The 21369-nt window shown below is 44.1% G+C and overlaps 1 protein-coding gene across 1 annotated transcript in view; it reads right to left on the reverse strand.

The window, feature by feature from the left end:
• Positions 1 to 21369, reverse strand: part of LOC309562155 (inter-alpha-trypsin inhibitor heavy chain H3-like) — a gene marked incomplete at both ends in the record, with an annotated part of 120217 nt that overhangs the window by 50319 nt on the left and 48529 nt on the right. Inside the window, 5 exons of the mRNA XM_082266278.1 lie at positions 1933 to 2114; positions 6909 to 7034; positions 12038 to 12206; positions 12283 to 12396; positions 17561 to 17686. Of these exons, the coding sequence (XP_082122404.1) occupies positions 1933 to 2114; positions 6909 to 7034; positions 12038 to 12206; positions 12283 to 12396; positions 17561 to 17686 (717 nt within the window). The remainder of the gene's footprint in view (positions 1 to 1932; positions 2115 to 6908; positions 7035 to 12037; positions 12207 to 12282; positions 12397 to 17560; positions 17687 to 21369) is intronic.

Here is a 21369-nt window from a genome sequence, read left to right on the forward strand (position 1 = left end):
AAGCCCCTGGTCTTTTTCCCACCTAGCAACGCCCCTGGTTTGAGGGCACCAGTCCTCAAAGAAGGATGTGCTGGAACTGGAGAGAGTCCAGAGAAGAGCAACAAAGCTAATAAAGGGACTAGAGGATCTCAGCTATGGGGAAAGACTACAAGCATTGTACTTATTCTCTCTGGAGAAGAGATGCTTGAGAGGGAATATGATAGTGATGCACAAATACCGTACAGCTGACCTTAGCATAGGGAAAAAACTTTTCAGTGAAAGGGAGTTTAAAAAGACATGTGGCCATTCACTGAAATTGAAAGAGAAGCGGTTTAACCTTAAACTGCGTAGAGGGTTCTTTACTGTCAGAGTGGTAAGGATGTGGAATTCTCTTCCACAAGCAGAGATATCAGCAGGGAGCACGAATAGTTTAAAAAAATTTTGAATAGGCACTTTAATGATCACAACATACAGGGATATAGGATTTACTATTGACATAAACATAAACACAAGCACATTCACACACCACAGGTTGAACTGAAAGGACTGGTGTCTTTTTTCAGCCTTACCATTTATGTAACTATGTAACTCCTGATCTCGCGCATGCGTATATCATACAAAGCGAGACGATGATATAAGCTGCCGATGCCCATTGACACCTGGGATTGATGACACTCATATTCCAGGAGCCAATGGGCCGGCGGACATGGAGGTGGGGGTTGATAAAATGCCTGAAACTCTGCTTTAATACCTATAGATAACTATCTGTGGGAGTGCAGCTGCATGATCATAACCCTGTGACATCCCTATCGGCCACTCCTCAGACCTCTTGATGGGTCAGATCATTTCTATAAACACCTTTATCGTGGACAAGAAAGGAAGGGCTGCATCAGAAGTCTTTTAACATCAAAAACAAGGAACATCAGCCAAGATCTTTGAGAGCCATTGTTCCTTCTTGCTCATTGATTGGCTCATGGACGAACTCTTCAACAGGTTTTGTTAAGTATTTTCAGTTTTAAACCCTTTTTTTTCCATTGCATTATTGTCTCTTTTTTCATGTGTAATACCCTTTTCCTGTAAATATTTTTGTTTGCACCATTTTACCTCTTAACTTATTAAACAATATATTTTAAGTAAAATTATCGCTGATGCACTAACACAGAACTTAAAAAATCCCTGTCCCTTTGAAGAGTCCTACTATATGGTAAATCTCTGTCTGTGGTGACAGTGTGTAATACAGATATTTATGTAAAGTCATATTTGCTATCACTCATATAGTAAACATTTGATATTTATGATAAAATATCTGGTGGCATGATTGATTTGGTAAATGAAGGGTTTACTGCCCAGCAAAAATCACTCTCAGCCAGCTGGCTCTTGATTGTGGTCCTGCAAGCCTGAAAATCTTTATGCACGGTGGGGCTAAGAGTGTCATCGTCGTGTATCAGTGACAGCGTGTGAGTTTGACCAACTGGCAATTGTCACAAGTTGGTGAAAATGGTTGGGGTCTGAGGCTGCATCTGACACATGGATGACCCATGATGCAGGCGAAACTTGTGGACCAGGTTTACTTGGGTGGTGCTAACTACAGCCATGTGTTGGAGACTAGTGTGGGTCTGTGGGAGGTGAGGCAGAGAAGAGCCATGGGGGAAAGAGCAATGGCATGAGAAAGCAGGGTGTAGGAGAACCATCCTGGAGAACCATGCTACTACTGAGATTGCTGTTGTTGAGGAAGTAGAAAGTAGCAAATAGTGAAGGGCAGGTGAGATGAAGGTGACTTTTATATGTCCTAAAAGTACAAAGTTGTGCACATTTGCATAGATATTTCATACTTCTCTCTTTTTACTATAATAAAGGAGATAATAACGAATCTTGTTTTGAGTTGTGCCTGCTATTATTCAATAGCAACTATTTATTGGGAATTAGGATACATCTCTTAAGACAAACATTTACCTGCATCTGCAAGGTTGCATCAGAGTCCTCATATATACGAACGGCAACACCAGAATTTTCCAGTGCCAACTTTTCCAAAAAAGGATAATCAACGCTATAGCCAAAGCCAAGACAGTACAGGGTGTATCTTCCCTGGATTACTCTTTTTGCGTTTTCCTGAATTCTTGTTGGGTTTGATTCACCTTAAATGGGAAATATTTCTAGTTCAGTTGCAAGACATTGGAGCACAGCACAGAAGCATCTGTTCATGCATTACAGCACACTCTTGACTTGATTCTGATTGATGATTTCTCTTTACTGGGATTTTGTTGGGCAGTGCAAGCACATAAACCTTTGCTGGGTGACTATAGTTTAGCAACAGGATTGCTTTAAAGTGTTACTAAACCCAAACCTGCATTCACTACATCTGGACTCCCACAGTATACAGAACATGAAAATGCAATCATTTTAGTAAATATAAACTGATAAATATCTTTTCTCATCAGCAGTATATAGCAGCCTTGTGACATGTATCAGTTCCTAGCATGGGCAAACGCAGAACTTTTTTCAGGGGGGGCATCATTTTAAGGTCACCCATGCTCCGCCATTTTTCAACAATGTCATGAAGGGGAGGGGCTTAGTCATTATACTTATTTTGTTCAATTAAAGCATGTTATACTGCACAGTGCTTGTGCTGTATAATTTGCCCCCCCCCCCTCCCCATTCAGCTAAAATAACTGGCTAATCCTGCCTGGCTATGTCCTCCCATCTGAAAACTGACCACGGTATAACATGGCTGCTGAGCCCTGACACCATGGTCAGTTTATGTGCCTCCATTATTCGCAGCTCACCTGTCCTCCTCTGTCCTCTCTCCCCCCCCTCCCTCCCTGCCTGTCTGCTCCTGTGTAAGTGCCCCTCCTGGTGCTGTAGTTTTATTTAAAGTTTCATATCCTTTCTACAGTCTGTTTAATAATCCTGTGTGCCTCTGTGTCTGTGTTTTATAAAAATAAGTCATTATTTACAAGTTTTCAGAGTGCCAATCGCCGCTCCCATGACCGGCCGCCTCTCCCCTCCTCCCCCTCTCACCTCCTCCTCCCCTCCCGATTGATGACAGCGAGAAATCCTCGGCCCCGAGGAGAGAGCCGACGGGTCACGTGAGCAGCCCTCTGAAAACTGGTAAAGAACGTCTTATTTTTTTAAAAACACATACACAGACACAGGGGCACACAGGATTATTAAACAGACCAGACGGGATGGCATAAATTAGCTTAACAACCACTTTAAAGGGGAAGTTGAGATTCCCCATGCCCCTACTTGCGGACACCCATGGTACCTAGTAAATCTTGTAGGAGTAGTTTTCATTCCTCCCTGATCCTCTATCTGGACATGTCAGGACAGTGCTGATTGGCCCTGTGCTGATCACATACACTCTCCCAAGAAAAAAATTCTCTAGCAATACACACCTAAATGAGCAAGTGCAGCCCACTCCCTGGCTCTGTAAATATCAGGGTTTATTTTGGAGACAGTGAAAGAAGAGGAGGATCAGAGAGACAGGATCAAACAGCCTTTATACAATGGATTAACCCCTTAGGTTCCACGGTAAATATAACAAGCATGCTTTCCTGCATATACAAACTGATTTTACTGTTGTGGGTTTAGTAACACTTTAAGCAACAACTGAAAATAGATAATTTACTAAACTCAGGTGTGTGTGATCAGAAAGGCAGATATGACTTGGGTGGAGACGTGTTTTGTATGTACTGTATTGAGTTGGAGAGTATGTACCCATTAATGATGAGCTGAACACCCCCCCTGTTCGGTTCGCACCAGAACATCTCATAGAATGTGTCGGCAGATAAGAACCATTTGGCCCATCTAGTCTGCCCAATATATCTGAATCCTATGAATAGTCCCTGGCCCTATCTTATATGAAGGATAGCCTTATGCCTATCCCATGCATGCTTAAACTCCTTCACTGTATTTGCAGCTACCACTTCTGCAGGAAGGTTATTCCATGCATCCACTACTCTCTCAGTAAAGTAATACTTCCTCATATTACTTTTAAACCTTTGCCCCTCTAATTTAAAACTGTGTCCTCTTGTGGTAGTTTTTCTTCTTTTAAATATGCTCTCCTCCTTTACCGAGTTGATTCCCTTTATGTATTTAAAAGTTTCTATCATATCCCCTCTGTCTCTTCTTTCTTCCAAGCTATACATGTTAAGGTCCTTTAACCTTTCCTGGTAAGTTTTTTCCTGCAATCCATGTACTAGTTTAGTAGCTCTTCTCTGAACTCTCTCTAGAGTATCTATATCCTTCTGGAGATATGGCCTCCAGTACTGCGCACAATACTCCAAGTCAGGTCTCACCAGTGTTCTGTACAGCGGCATAAGCACTTCTCCCTTTCTACTGCTTATACCTCTCCCTATACATCCAAGCATTCTGCTGGCATTTCGTGCTGCTCTATTACATTGTCTTCCCACCTTTAATTCTTCTGAAATAATTACTTCTAAATCCCTTTCCTCAGATACTGAGGTCAGGACTGTGTCAAATATTCTATATTCTGCCCTTGGGTTTTTACGCCCCAGGTGCATTATCTTGCACTTATCCACATTAAATTTCAGTTGCCAGAGTTCTGACCATTCTTCTAGTTTTCCTAAATCCTTTTCCATTTGGTGTTTCCCTCCAGGAACATCAACCTCAAACAGGGGAAATGTTCTAGCGAACATGCAAACTCCATTAAAGTCTATTGGAGACGAACATGAAAAATCAAAAGTCCTAATTTTAAAGGCTTAAATGCAAGTTATTGGCGAAAAAAAGTGTATGGGGACCTGGGTAATTTTTAAAACTATTGTTTTTACAGGACCAGCGATTTTAATAATGCTTAAAGTGAAACAATAAAAATGAAAAATTCCCTTAAATATTGTGCCTGGGGGGCCCCCTTAATGTGCCTGCAAAGTGGTGCATATGTACGATGTATGTAGCCTGCTGCAGCAATATTGACATTTCTTAAGGAAAAATGTAATTTAAACTTGCTCGCGACTGTAATGTATTTTCGGCTCCCGGCAATACAGATAAAAAATGAAAAAACCGGTGTGGGGTCCCCCCTAAATCCATACCAGGCCCCTCGGGTCTGGCATGGATTTTAAGGGGAACTCCACGCCAAAATTAAAAAAAAAATGGCGTGGGGTTCCCCCTAGCAACTATTCCAGACCCGTATCCTAGCACACAGCCGGCCAGGATGGGGTGGGGGCGAACGAGCACCCCCTCCTGAACCATACTAAGCCACATGCCCTCAACATGGGGCGGTGGGTGCTTTGGGGCAGAAGGCTCTGCCCCCCCACCCCAAAGCACCTTGCCCCTATGTTGATAAGGACAGGGGTCTCTTCCCCACAACCCTGGGCTGTGGTTGTGGGGGTTTGCGGGGGGAGGCTTATGGGAATCTGGAAGCCCCCTTTACCAGAGGGGGCCCCCAGATCCCGCCCCCTATGTGAATGGATATCGGGTACATCGTACCCCTACCCATTCACCAAAAAAGTGTACAAAAAAATAAAGACAAAAGCCAGTTTTGGACAAGTCCTTTATTAGAAAATAAATATGAAAAAATAGTGTCCCCCGATGATCAGTCGCCCTCCCGCCTCAAAAAAAAAAAGCTCCTGTTTCTTCGGATACTTCCCGCGCTATGAGCTGTTTTGAGTTTGACAGCTCTTTTATAGGGATCTGACGTCACAACCCCACAATGCACTGCTCCGGTGCAGTGAATAAATTACTGATGTCATGTAATTTATTCACTGCACCTGAGCAGTGCATTGTGGGGCGGCTCGTGACATCAGATCCCTATAAAAGAGCTGTCAAACTCAAAACAGCTCATAGCGCAGGAAGCATCCAAAGAAGCAGGAGCTTCTTTTTTTTCTTCTATTTTTCGGCCGGGTGGGCGACTAATCATGGGGGACACTATTTTTTTTTTAATAAAGGACTTGCCCAAAACTGGCTTTTGTCTTTATTTTTTTGTACACTTTTTTTGGTGAATCGGAAGGGGTACCATGTACCCGATATCCATTCCCTTGGGGGGGAGGCGGAATCTGGGGTCCCCCTTGTTAAAGGGGGGCTTCCAGATTCCGATAAGCCTCCCCCCTGAAGACCACAACCACAGCCCAGGGTTGTCGGGAAGAGACCCCTGTCCCCATCAACATGGGCGCATGGTGCTTTAGGGTGGGGGGGGGCATGTGGCCTGGAATGGTTCAGGCTGTGTGCTCGGATAAGGGTCTGGTATGGATGTTAGGGGGAACCCCACACCGTTTTTTTTTAAATACCAGGGGCCCGGTATGGTCTGGGGGGGACCCCGCACCATTTTTTTTAGCAATACTGACATAAACTGATATAAACTGAAGTGCCTATATATATATATATATATATATATATATATATATATATCTTTGTGGTATACACTGCACTATCTGATCTCAACAAACTGTAAAAAGCAAAAATCTCTCTCCCTTCCAGCAATGTATTATTAACTATAGAATTCCACTTATAAATCACCTGCTGGCCAAGGGATTTGAACCGACAACTTTGCAATTACAACACTGGTATTCTACCACCTACGCCACTGTCAAGCAGGCTTAAGCTCTCCCTGCCTAACTGCCTAACTTCTATCTCACTCTACACACAGTGGATGAGATAGAAGTTAGGGAGAGTGTGCTCAGAGAGTGGTAGAATACCAGGCTTGCAATCGAGATGGTTGTGGGTTCAAATCCCTTGGCCAGCAGGTGATTTATTGGAATCAGAGGTCAGAGTCCATGATAATGCAAGAACTCAAAGTTCCCACAAAGAAGCCAATTTGTTCATCATACGATGAATGAGCGAACAGCCAATGTTCAACTCAAAGCTCATCCTTAATACCCATCTTTTTATTATCAAGAAACAAAACAAAAATATGTAAAACTATAGATGAAAAAAAAAATAAAAAATCAAGCAAATGTAAACCAGAATCAACTTACCAACATTAGCTTGACCGTCTGTCAGCAATACTATTAAAGACACACTCTTCTCTGGAACCTGTTTTAGCTCATGTGCTCTATCCAACAGATACACCGCTTTCAGCAAGGCATCATTAATATTTGTTGCTAGAATAGGAGAAAACATTGATAAATTGTAATGCAACAATCTTAAAAGCTCTAGGCTCAAAAACCTTCATTTAAATATAGTCCTCAATAGCCACAAAGGATATAAACCAACTTTTTGTGCATTTGCAAACCTAAATATTACCCTGTAGCAGTGATATCATCACTGTGCTGTACATAGTCTGTGCAAAGAGCAGAACTGTAGAAGGGCCCTTTCAACCGGGCGCCTCCGTGGAACAGACTCCGCTTGCTCAGCAATAGATTACTCCGCTGATCCCCACTGAGCAGGCGGATGGCAGGTCTGTTCCTTCTCACTGTGCAGAGCGGAAACAAGACACTGTCTCGCTCTCCTCTATGGGGAAATCAGGTAAAAATGGACCGCCTGTCCGTTTCCATCTGATCCGATCCACCGGACAGATGAAAAATAGGACCACCATCCGTCTGGATTTTGCAGACAGGATCGGATCGGACAGCGGCGGATGTCAGCAGACATGTCGTCACTGACATCCGTCGCTCCATAGGGGAGACTGGAGGGTCGGATCAGGTCTTTTAGGACAGCCCATGTTAAAGGGCCGAAGGGGGCAAGCAAGCCCCACCCACTACAGACTGCCTGCAGAAAACTACAGGAGGGGGAGGAGACAAGACCAGTCACCCTGCACAAGGAGAGAGAGAGCAGAAGTGGCCATTCTTTATTACAGGGATTTCCTGCACAGAGGCAAATTTTCACACTAGAATACTGCTCAGACTTGGAGGAAATACACAACGTACATCAAGTTTTAAGATGGAATACACATGACTTTTGTATTTAGACAATATTTGCTTATCCTGGAGTTCAGCTTAAAGAAGAACATATGCAACATTGCCTTTACAAAGCAACTCCATGCAACAAGTAAAATCACAGAGTGAACTATAAATGGCATTCAGGAAACATTGCATCTATGCTACAACAGAAATCTCAGTTCCACTCAATTTAATTTGAATTTAAAATTGAAAATGTAATTAATAATAATCATAAACAATTGTGCCTATTAGTTGCCTATTTCCTTACCTGTAACATGTTTTTATTAGGAGCTGGCTTGTTGTTAATAAATACTATGTTGCTCCATTATTTATTTCATGTTCACTTGCTTTGGGTACTCCAACCTTTTAAAAGGATTTGGTTCATATGCTGTAGGGCTGGGGACCTAAGCAAGGGGCAAAGCAGGCCTTGAGATCAGCTATGTCTGGCTCCATGGTTGGAGCACTGGGGTATAAAAAGAAGTAGACAGGTAATAAGGTGTGATGTGGAGTGTCAAAGGAGGGGCGTGGCCTGGAGCGGCATGCAGTAAAGATGACACAATAGAAGCAGCGCCAATAATGAATATACATATAAAAAAAATATATGCAAATAAATGAGAATCCTTAAAACTTAAGGTGTGAGAGTCCCAGAGTCCTTAAGGAGAAGAAAAAAAGGGGACCAATCCAGATCATCCAAACATCGGTGTACACAGTGGGAAAAGGATGGAATCACCCAATAGTGACAACCAAACCGCTTACCGGAAAGTCTGACCCTCCTGTTACAGAGTGGTCAAACAAAGCCAGAAAAATCAAAGTAGACGGTGTGTTGGGAGGACCCCTCTTATATCTTCCAACCAGAAATGTCTCCCAGACTCTTGAGCAAAGGGACAATGCAGGTGGAAACAAGCCTGAACCTCTCTTAATCACCCGTAGAAATGACTCTACCTTGGAATGATAAGAGCGGGCCAATAGTGTAATATGTACAAACAGGCAAATTTTATTATGGAAGTATTGCACTTACATAAAGATCAATTAAAAAGAGCATGCAGAGTAAAAACCGTGGTTTGGAGAGCGTGCTTACACATCCGAGTGCCCGGTCCGCCTTACGCGTATCGTCATACAGTTGACATCATCAGTAGGATGCGGGTGATCAAAGCTTTGTCAGAATGATCTCCTTTTCACGTTTTCCTGCTACCCCACGACTATACTTCTTACCCAGCTGACACATCGCAACTACCCGACACTGCAGGGTCATGTCGCCACAGAAAAAAGTCACGGAATCCACCACTAAACTGGATAAATTCCACCAACAGGACAAGGAGTTCCCCTCTCAAGATGGTGCCGAGCAGGGCCTGGAGGCGGAAGCAGCGGGAACCAATATGGCCAGGGTTCTTGAGGCTATATCTACTTGCCACTATCACTGGAACGGAGAATAGGATCAGCGGCATTGAGGACTCCCTTCCCCCCTTACAGAACACCACAGACAGCCTGCAACTCCAAGTGAACCAGATCCTGCAAAAGCAGGATGATATGTAATATCGGCTCCGCCGCTGCAATCTGCGGTTCATTGGATTACCTGAGGGAGCGGAGGGCTCTGATCCCTCCAACTACATGGAGCAGTTGCTGATCAAAACCTACGGGAGGGAGGCCTTCTCACTCACGTTTGTGGTGGAGCGGGCGCACCGCTTATCAGGCCGACCACCGCCACAGGGTGCACCCTCTCGCACTTTTATCGCCAAACTCCTGAACTATAGAGACAGAGATGCAGTCTTGTGGCTGGCAAGGGAGAAAGAGTGTCACAGGAGGAGAGAAAAGTCTCAGCACAATAGAGGAAAGTGACATAGTGTTTAAGCTGAAACGGGGAAAGAAGGAATAAAGGAATAAACACTCTAACTAATGCGCCCAGGGCGGTAGTCCCGCCTGCCCCCCCCCCCCCACATTATGCCTCTGCATTCTCCAACTTTCCAGAACCAGGGGGAGGCACCAGAGAGCTGCCTGTATGAGTCATCTAGCCCTGAACTCTAGTAAACCCTGACTCAGATTAAGGTGTCCGTTTAGAAAACCGAGATGAGCAGCGATCTTGATGATCACAGGTCATCTCGGATCATTTTTGGTTTATGAAATATAGATGATCGGGGGAGATCATCTCTGATTAACATCTCCACATATGGAGAATCTGTCATTCACTGACACAGAAATGGCCAGTTTATGATGCTGTGATCTCTACACTTCACAGGCGATCTGTGCCAGAATTCACATTCCCAGATTCAGCAGCTCAGAGGTGGAAAATCGAGGAGAGAAGATAGAATGGGGGGAGAACTGAGGGGGAAGAAGGAAGATTATTGACTTCCTTCTTTCTCGATCAGACCCCCCCCCCCCCCCCCAAGACAGTAAACATGTCCCCCTGCCATATTTATGTATGTACTGTATATATTCATACATAAATATATACACATACACACGCACACACACATATATACTGTATATATACAGTATATATATATATATATATATATATATATATATATATATATATATATATATATATATATATGTAGCACTGCCCCCCAGGGAGCTGCTGAGAATGGATTCACCTGGGTTACCCATAGCAACAGTCTGTAAAATATTATCACTTCAACACTTGGCTGAGTCAATGAACAGTCCAGGGGATTTTTTTTTTTTTTTGTGTTTTATTTTAGAATTTGGATAGGAGAAGGGATGAGTGGGATACTCCAACTTTAACTATGCACAATATAGAGGACATCTAACTATAGAGTATGCGGCAAGGCAGCTACTTCACTCTGCCACTGAAGTGAAGATAATGTAAATGATCCTGCTGGGTTGAACCTTCTGGGTCCTAGACTTGGCACCCCCTTTCTTACTTTGCTGTGTGTGTTAGCTCTCGTCCACTGACTCTCACTGGAGTGGTCCCCTTCCTGGGTAGACCCCTGGCAAGCTCCCTGGTACTCAGGGACACTGTTTTTCCTCAGGTTGCTCTGCCTTCAACTCCAGGGTCAGCATCCACTGGATCTCCTTGCTCAGAACCACACTTCTGGTCCACTAGGCCGACCGCCTGTGACCACCTTTCACTCTGACAGGAGGAGAGACAGCCGTCACCCTCCTCCTGGGACTTTAGTTCCCGCCAAAGACACCCTGTCACAGGTGCCCTTGGCTTTTATGACCAATCCCAGGATGCACCGCGGTTGTGCCCTCCCACTGGGACAACTACAAAAGCCTGTGTGTCACTGGGTGGGTTTCCTCCACTGTCCAACAGGCTCCCCCATTGGATACAGTGGGGACACTCCCTCAGACCAAGTGAATCACACATGGACACATGTAACAGGCAAAACTATCAATCAAGCTCCCCTGATAAACAGATGGAGCAAAACAATACATAGGAGGGTGCTACATATATATATATATATATATATATATATATATATATATATATATATAAAATGTGTGTGTGTATGTGTGTGTATATATTTAAATATTTACCCCCCCCCCCCCCCCGATCTGCATCTCAGTTTCAATATCCTATTGCATTGTTTTGTAATAAAAAAATAAAATACTAGTTGATTAGTGAGAAATGTTGCACAGCGTGTAAAGACTGGCAAGAGGCTGTAGTCCTTTGATGAAACCCTGTAAAGGCCCAGCTTAAAGTGTTTCTAAACCCAGGACCCTGCATTCACTAAATCTGATCTCCCAAAGTACACAGAACATGGAGATGCAATTATTTTAGTAAATATATGATGCTAAATACTTTTTCTCATCAGCAGTATATAGCAGTCTTGTGACTTCTACGAGTGTCTGATTAAAGCTTGTAGGGAGAATTTTTATTCTCCCACGCTTATCCTATTAGAATGCAGGACCCCTGACCCTCAGTCTGGCCAGTGCTGATTGGCTCTGTGCTGATCACATGCACTTTCCCAAGAAAGAAAAAAACTCTAGCAATACACACCAAACTGAGCATGTGCAGCCTGTCCCCTGGCTCTGTAAATATCAGGAAATATATTGGAGTCAGTGGAAGAAGGAGAGGATCAGAGGAGACAGGATCAAACAGCCTTTTTACACAATGCAGAGGATTAACCCCTTAGGTTCCACAGTGAGTATAAAAAGCATGCTTTACTGTATATACAGCCTGATTTTACTAGAAACACTTGAATATAATTGAAACTTCCATTTTTACATTATTGTGATGATGATGATTATTACATTTTTTAACTTACCCCCAGAAGCATAAAGGTTTCTGATATATTCCCTGGCAGCTGTTAAGTTTCCAGGAGTTGCTTTCACTAAATTGTCACGCCACACTGAAATGCCGCTACTAAACAATATAAGATTGAAGTAGTCGTGCTCTGCTGTGTCATCCAAAATTTGAAGAAGGGCTTCTTTTGTCTGATAATAGAAGCACATTGTTAGTGACAAAATACATTTATCATAGACAAAAACACTGTTACATTTTGTCTCTTACCTGAGCGATTTTTGTACCCATCATTGAGCTGCTTTGATCTATTACATATACAACATTTTTGGGCACTCCACCAAGCTTAGGAGCAAAAAAATGAACAAAATATCCATTGACTACCTAAATATAAAAATAAAGGGCAAAGTTCAAATTTTGCTTTCAATTTAAATATTGGAGCTGATCATAACAGCAACATGAATCCTGTCTATATGCTTATGGTTTAATTTCCCTTTTTACCTTAAAATGACAGTCAAAACTCGAAATAAAGCATTAAGTTGCATACAGGGAGCACAGATTACGTGATCATTGTTGCAATGTAAAAGCTTACCTTCAGCCTTGTTTGGGGGTAATTTTATGATCTATATTCTGCTTGTAATTCAGGAGAGCTGTTCACAAACTCACCCACTGCAGGCTTCTTGCTGCTTCTCACATACAATTAATCTGATATAAAAAATTTCAGTGCAAAGTAATTTTATACAGCAAGCAATTATTCTAACCTACCTTGGAACTTTAAAGGTTATTGGCGATACAGGAATAAGAACGAGCCAATTACATATCACATGGTTCTGGATGTACAGTCCAGCTAAAATAAATAAAAGCTCCCCGACAAGAAAGAAAACTGTTGTAGCGCTTACTCCTGAAGAAGTCGCTGGGAATTTGCCCAGGTTCATTCCCAATGGATAGCCCTGCAGCCAGGCACTTTATCTCTGCCACAGGGAGACAAGCTAAATGTACCTACCTCAACAAAAACACACTCAGCTCCACTAAACACAGTGAGCCAGCAATATATCTAACTAATCCTTGCAACTCTCTAGGACGGTTCTACACTGTTATTAGAGATGGTCCAGAAATTCAAATATTGTCAGACTCAAACTGAATTGTATGAATTTAGATGTCCCAAGCTGAATCAATATTTCAGTGCTATTTTTGGAACTTTATATTCCCAAGCAATGATCTGACAGGAAAGCAGCGTGACAGGCAGGGACGTATGGATCTGTGTGAGGATGAAAGAGAGCGGGACGGGATAGTGGCTGAGTTGGGGAGGAAGATGCCGGAGTGGGAAAAAAGCACTGAAGACTGCTGGAGATGTGAGAAAATGATAACGGAACTGACCTGTAGTGCAAAACAAGGGGAACTGTTCAGGACACTGCGGGGAGGAAACTTTAAAGCCCCTCCATGCACCTAGGACCCCAGGGCAGTTCCTAGAGGTGCCTGTGTGAAATGACAGCCCTAGTTCTCAGTCCAAACACTTTCACTTGCTTTCCCGCAGTGCCCCGTGGGACAGGAAAGTGCTGGAGCGCCCAGGCACACAGGGGGATTATATGTGGCTCACCGGCCCTGTAATCCACACATCCATCCACCCATGGCCGGCTCTGCATTCCGTTATGCAGCACATCCACCCTGGCTGCATGTCACAGCCTCTTCCAGCCCTGGCCCATCGGGAAAATGCCCGGTTTGCCCTATGGCCAGTCCAGGCCTGCCCAAAAGGCATCTGGGGGAAGGTCATGCCGTTCCAAAAGCTTTTACTGCCTTAGCCACCTTCTCCAATCATAGAAGCCCTACTATAGTATCTATGAATAAAAAAGGATCTATGAATTGAGGATGGGCGGATGGATTAAAGGTCTGTCCCCTCCATTTTAAGATCTTGTTTACATTCAAAGAAGCTAGAGTACAGTCTCTATGAATGGAGGACATAGACAGAAAGGCAGGCCATGCGTTATACAATGTTCTTGTTCAATTTCTTTTAGATTTACCTTCAGCTATGTAGTGCAAGGGCCTGCCTGATTGCATACAAATTGAAAGTGTTTAGGTTTGATCTCATTGTAGCACTACTCCCGTAGGAGCTGCTGGTTACAGATTCCCTTGGGTTACCATTAGCAACAACATGACAGTCCAGCATTTTTAAAGTGATTTTGGCTCAGTCAGGAAACAGTCTAGGAGCTTTGGTTTTTGTGTGTTTATTTGAGAACTTGGATAGGAGAAGGGAATGAGTGGGATACTCCAACTTGAATGAACTATGCACAATTGCTGGGACGAATATATATATCGCTAAATGCAGCAAGGCCACTGCTTCACCTTCACTAGCGGTGAAATGGCAGTCAATGGACTGTTTTCGATGCGCTGTGATGTACTGTACTGCAGAACACTCTTCAGGGCCCTTCCTGGCACCCCCTTTGTTCCTAATCTTCAGGATTTTCTACACAGCACCCCCTTTTTTTTTATAACACTTCCTGTGTGAGCTAGGTCTTTGATCCCCTGACTTCTCTGGAGTGGTCTCCCTTCCTGGGCAGACCCTTTGGCAAATCTCCTGGTACTCACGGACACTGTTTTTCCCGAGAGATTCTGCCAGCAGCTCCACTTGTCAGCACTCTGGATCCTCTGCAGCTCAGCTCCACACCTGGTTCACTAGGCCGACCTCCTAAGACCACCTTCCTCACACCTGCAGGAGGAGAGATAGCTGTCCACCTCCTCCTGGGACTCTGCTACCCGCCAAAGACGCCCTGTCACATGTCCAGGGCCGGTGCTAGACTATTTTACGCCCTAGGCAAGACCAGCTACTTGCGCCCCACCCCCCCAAAATAAAAAGGGAAGGGGTTAAAAACTTCTCTATGTCCTACCCAGTGACCCTGATGGTTCCTCCATGTTATGCTGTCATACCCAGTAACCCCCATGTTCCTCCATGTCACACCTGGGGACCCTGATGTCCCTCTATGTCACACCCAGGGACCCTGATGTTTTTCCATGTTACATTCTGGGAACCCAATATTCCTCCATGTCTTGCTGTGATACCAACTGACCCCGATGCTCCTCCATGTGGCACCCAGGGACCCCCGTGTTCCTCCATGTCATGCTGTCATACCCAGTGACCCCAATGTTCCTATATGTCACCCCAGGGGCCCCTAATGTTCCTCCATGTCATACCTGGAGAGACCCTGATGTTTTTCCATGTCACACCTGGGGACCCTGATGTTCCTCCATGTCACACCTGGGGACCTCAATCCCCCATGGCACACCCAGGGACCCCAATTCCTCATGGCACACCTGGTGACCCCGAACCCCTGTTACACCCGGTGATCCCTATCCCCCATGTCACATCTGGGGTCTCTGATTCCCCATGGCACACCTGGTGACCCCAATTCCCTTTCACACCAGGGATCCTCCATGTCACACCCAGGGACCCGGATCCCCTGTTCTGGGGACACTCACTGGGCACTTTGAAGAGAGTGGCCTGCACTCTCCTCTTCTTCACTGTGATTCCTTTTCCCAAGACACTCCTCTTCTGGACCACAGTGCTCACCACAGCTCCAACAGACTCCTGGTGGAGAATGAAGCAGCAGTCAGAGAGCTCCGCACATCCTTCATCACCAACCTCCTCAGACCATTCCGGTGCCTCGTCGCTTCTGCTCCAGTAAAGGTGTCGCCCTCCAGTGCCGAGCTCCGGTTCAGGTTCAGCTCTCCTCTGCTCCCTGCTTAATACCGACCCAGGGAAATGACGGCTGCCCACCAGCTCAGTGCAGAGAATCACTTCCTGCCCGGGGTCTAGGCCGCTCAGCTCCAGCAGAAGAGGATCATCATGCAGACAGCACTCCCGTGGGCTCCCTTCCTGCCTTCTGGGGTCCCCCCAAAGCCAAGGCTTGGTAGTTCCGCCACTGCCCCAGACACCTGGCATCTTCCTCTGTCCCTTCTTCCTCCCCCACTGCTGCCCCTCCCCTCAGCTCACAAGGATCATTAATAAAGGAGAGAGAGTACCGACTCCTGGCTGCGCCCCTAGGTGGCAATGCGCCCTAGGCGGCTGCCTAGTTTGCCTAGTGGAAGCACCAGCCCTGCACATGTCCCCCTCAGTATTTATCATCAATCCCAGGATGCACTGCGGTAGTGCCTTCCCACTGAGACTGCCATAAAACCTGATGTGCCACTGGCTGTGTTTCCTCCACTGTCCAACAAGTTCCCTCATTAGATTGGGGAAACTCCCTCAGACCCAGTGAATCACACCTGGAAACATGTGACAGGCAACCTAATATATCAGGCTCCCCTTATAAGCAGAAGGAGCAATATATGCTTTTCCTAGGACCTACCTAACTAGGAGGGTGCTACATCATATTATATGGTTTTAGTAAATCTAAAGGAAAATTGTACAAGAAGATTGTAAAATCTATGGGCAGCTAAAGGGCTGGCATAGACACTCTTAGGCCCCTTTCACACTTGTGCGACCTGTCCTGAAACTTGGGACTGCAAAGTCGCACGACAAGTCGTACCCCATGATTTCTATTGAGTACCATTCATATCTGTGCAACTTCAAGGTGCAGCGACTTCAAAGTAGTGTTTTGGTACTACTTTGATGCGAGTACAGGTCCAAAGATCTCAAGACTACACAGGCATTGCATCAAAGTCGCATCAAAGTCACGTGGCAAAGTAGTGTCAAAGTCACATGACTTTAAGGTCGTACAAGTGTGAAAGGGGCCTTAATGATGGCCTGTACAGGTCTTTAACCTCCACTCCACCTGCAGATTATTGTGGTGGATGGGGTGGTCGGAGGAGGAAGCTTTGAACAAATGCAGGAGCCAGCAGCACAGCGGACGCATCAGATTAAAAGTAAGTAATGTCCCATGTGCCTTTTAATTTTGACCAAACATCGGCTTTATGTCTTTTGGTTAAACACTTGCCTATGCCCTGTTTCTCTTACCAGTTTTAAAATGCTAGTCTTGTTATTTAAGGCCTGGTTCACACCTTTGCATTTTTTTGTGCATTTTCAGTTTTACAGAAACACACTACAGTCCATTTAACATGGTTTCCCATGGGTCATGTTGTTCACATCTGTGCATTTTATGGAAATGGCAAGGGACTTTTTCTGTTTTTTGGTTCCATAGACTTTAATGGCTTAAAAACGTGTATTGAAAAACGCAAAATGCAACCTGCATAGGTGTGAACCAGGCCTAAAACTTTCCTGCTGTAGGCCAATTTTACAATGCTGTATTATCTGCAGTATTCTAAAACACTTGCTTGTGCCCTGTGTCTATAGTACATTTGGGTCCATCTCGCTCATTCTTTCATTCTAAATGAGTGTTTGATAGAAATTGGCTGGCTGTAGGACAGTTTTGCATCAATGAGAACAGGAAGAGCTTGAGCAAAACACTGGCCAATTTGTAACTGCAGATCAAAGTGGATCTATTACAGGTCGATGAAACAGCATGTGTTGCTGCTAAAATTACCTGAAAAAAGGATTTTTTAAAAACTGGAATATAATTAGATTAAGGTGCCTCATCCTCAACATAGAACATATTACCTGTATGTTTCCTGGAGATTCTCTGTTAACGTCATATATCACAGTAAAATCTCCATCCAGTAATGTAGTTGTACAGCCAGCACAGGTGCGCTGTTGGTTTATTGTGGGTGTAAAGGAGATCTGACCCTAAAAAGGCAGAATAGGATTATTAGGACCAAAACTGATATGGACAGTGTCACCTGTTTCTCCATTTATTTGCCTCATAATCCAAATATTGTAGAAAAAAAAAAAACACACACATTTGGGTCTATTTTGTATTTTGTACATTGCCAAAAAAAAGTTTGTTGATAACTTTTGCACCCATAAGGATACATATGCTGACTAGTTTTGACACTAGCCAAGTTGCCCTCTAATGCTGAGTCTAAAGAAAATTGCAATAAGATAAACATTCACCATAGGGTATGGCAACTATTGTTATAAAGTTGGGCTACCTTATGCTGGCAATAAATAGGGAAATCTTTCATGAAACTTCTTTGTTTGTTACTTCTGTGTTGGTATTCACAAAGAAAAAATACTCAGACATGCATTACTTTTTCCAGTTTATTACAGGGGTGGGCAACCTCGGCATACAAGCTGTAGTGGAACCAGGGCCGTCTTTATTCTTGATTGGACCCTGGGCAAAAATTTTCTTGGGCCCTCTTGAATCCACTTATCAACTATTTGGGGCTCAAGGGGCAGCTGCTTTGGGCCCCACAACAATGACTAGACCCGGGGCAGCTGCCCCTTTTGCCCTGTGTTAAAGACAGCCCTGAGTGGAACTCTAAACCTCATCATGCATCTCCGTCAGCGAGTCATGCCTGTGGCTGTCAGAGTCTTGCAATGCCATATGGGATTTGTAGTTTTACCACAGCCGGAGTGTGAAAGTTGCCTACCCCTGACCACATGTTTTGGACAAGTCTGAAATAATGTTACAATATGATGCTAAATCCACTGTGGGGGCTGCCATTTTAGTATCCCAACTGACAGCATTGTCAGAAGCTTTTGACTTTATGCAGGTAAGTTGGAGTGGTACTAAAAATAACTTCTGCCAGTGGCTGTGATACCGATCCAATAGAACCAATACTTTCTGAGTCACTGTAAACATGCAGATCAGAAGTTGTGATTTCACTGGCAGCACACTTGTTGTAAATCAAGTGTCCCAACAAGTAATTAATAGAAGCCCACATAAGTTTTCTAGGTATGGTTTCTGATAGGCCTCTTGAGTACGGCTGTAGAAGAACAGCATATGAGCGTACAGTGTAAAATACATCTATTGTTGTGGCACCTGGGACCCACAGCTGCAGCATCTTTTTGCCAACAGGAATGCATTATAAAAAATGATATGCGACCACAACTGCCACAATGAACATTACCTTGCATTTGTAGAGTATGAGTGTATTTTTCCAAACCTTAATGTTTTGCATGTGCAAGTAAACAAAGCATTATCGATAACGCATTCCTATCCGCAAAAATATGCTGCAGCCGTGGCTCCAAAGCACCCCAACAACAGAATTATTTAATTCTGTACATCCATACACTGTTTAATATGGCCGTGTGCAAGAGGCCTAATGCAGAAGAAATCAAAACTGATAATTTTTTTTACTGCTGTTTTCTAACAATGGGAATACACATTTCAAGTGATTTCTACATTGTTTTAGTCATCTCTTTAAAACTTTGATCTTATTTCAGAGGTGATGTGACAAAAACACTTTAAGCGTGTGGCCTAATAAAATAAAAAAAACTGTTAGTATGCAGCTGATGGTAACTGGTTTTAGCCTACCTCCATACATCACTATTGATGCACCTCTATGATGGGAGGCCACACTAACCATCAGTGAGGTGTTGGGCGTGGGGGGTGGGCCAGAGCCATGGAGTGTGGGAGCTGATCACTATTTACTGGTACTTATCAAAGTGCTCCAGTTCATCTGCTTCTTACCACTACCTCCCTAGTGCAAATCCTCTAGCTTTCTTGTAAACCATCTACTACATTCTTACTTTCACACTAGGCAGCTCATGGGAAAGTAGCTGCTAGTCAGCTGTCTAAAGCTAGGAACACACCTGGCACTTTCAGGTATGAAGGAGCAGACTCAGGACTCAAAGAGTCATACCTTAGATTATAGGTGAGAGTCTTCAATGTCTCTGCCGTCCGGAACTCTCCCTCTTGATTTGCTGAGACACAGCAGCGGTACCATTGGCTCCCGAGGCTGTTAATCAAAGTCAGCCAGCCAATCAGGAGAGAGAGGGAGAGGGGTCGAATGGCAGCTCCGTTTCTGAATGGACACATGGAGCTGCAGCTCAGTTCGGGTGCCTCCATAGCAAGCTGCTTGCTGTCGGGGCACTCGACTGAAGGGAGGGGTCAGGAGCACTGAAAAGGGACCCGAGAAGAGGAGGACAGGGGCTGCTCTGTGCAAAACCAACTGCACAGAGGAGGTAAGTATAACAAGATTGTTATTTAAAATAAAAAAATAAAAAACGAGACATTACAATCAGTTTAAATACCTGCACACTTACTGGGACAGGATTTGTGCTGAAGGGGGTTTTACGTTAAAAGCAATTTAGATGCTTTATATTATGTGCCTTGTGGAATTAAAGTTGTCCTAATGCCAAGACATTTTATTTACCTTAATGCTTAATATGGATGGACTGATTATAGGCAACACCGATATATATCAGGGCCCGATATGCACTTTCCCCGATATATCGGAATCGGCCCCTGAGGTTACCGATATTGCCGATATTTAGGGAAAGGCCATTTACCACGGTGATGCTATGTAGTGTCCATAGCCGACGGTCGGCTGACTTGTAATGACAACCGATGCGGCTCAGAAGCCGCTTGGCTGTCATTACCAGGAGTGGGAGGGGACGTCCTACCTTTACCGCCGCCGAAGAGAAAACCCGGGTCTCCATGTAAAAAACCCCGAAGTGATGTCATGACATCACTTCCGGGTACTCGGCGCCAAATTAAAAAAACTGACAGCATTCAAAACAGCCAAACTTGGCGTTTTGAATGCTTTTCAGTGTCGAGGAGGGGTTTGGGGTCTTTTAGACCCCCAGATCCCTCCACAAGGAGTACCCTTAGAAAAAAAAATTTTTTTTTTTACATGTCCGAAAATTGGCCGATACCGATATCCGATGACCAAAATATCGGTATCGGCATTAAAAAATGATATCGGTCGATCACTAATGCATACCATGCATTAAGGTAAAACATGTCCCAGCAATTGTATTATCCCCTCACTTTCCTACATAATTAGCTGAGTCCTATCTCTATTCAGCGCTGTAGTCAGTAGGAAGGGGGGGGGGGGTGCGACCTGCACTGTGTGCGTCTATGGACACCTACAGGCTGGCTCAAGGGCTCGCAGGTATGCCCCCTTGCTATGGGGGCACACATAGAAGTGGATTAGCCAAGAGTGCTGGTGGGGGACCCCAGAAGAGTTGGTTTGGGATCACTCTGTGCAATACCATTGCACAGTGCAGGTAAGCATAACATGTTTATTATTTTAATTAAAATATTATCATTTACAAATGCTTTAAGCTCTGTGGGATGGACATTTGTTATTTAAGTTCTTTAAAGGGACATACATCAGCCCAGGATTTACTTTTCATAAAGGAGATACAGTATATCAGTCAATGATTACCAATCTATTCCAACCAGGAGGCTATATGGGATTGTAGGTGATTTGCTGGTTCATTGTAAAATAAAATCCTAGTGGAGAATATTTTATATACAAAGAACAAAGTTAATTTAGTTAGTATTGCAACTTGTGACTTGACATTTTCTGTTTCGGAAGAGTCCATGGCAAAGATCTTTTTATATATTTAAAAATGAG

This window comes from Pelophylax lessonae (assembly GCF_965119305.1).
Source record: "Pelophylax lessonae genome assembly, chromosome: 8".
Classification (NCBI taxonomy): Eukaryota; Metazoa; Chordata; class Amphibia; order Anura; family Ranidae; genus Pelophylax; species Pelophylax lessonae.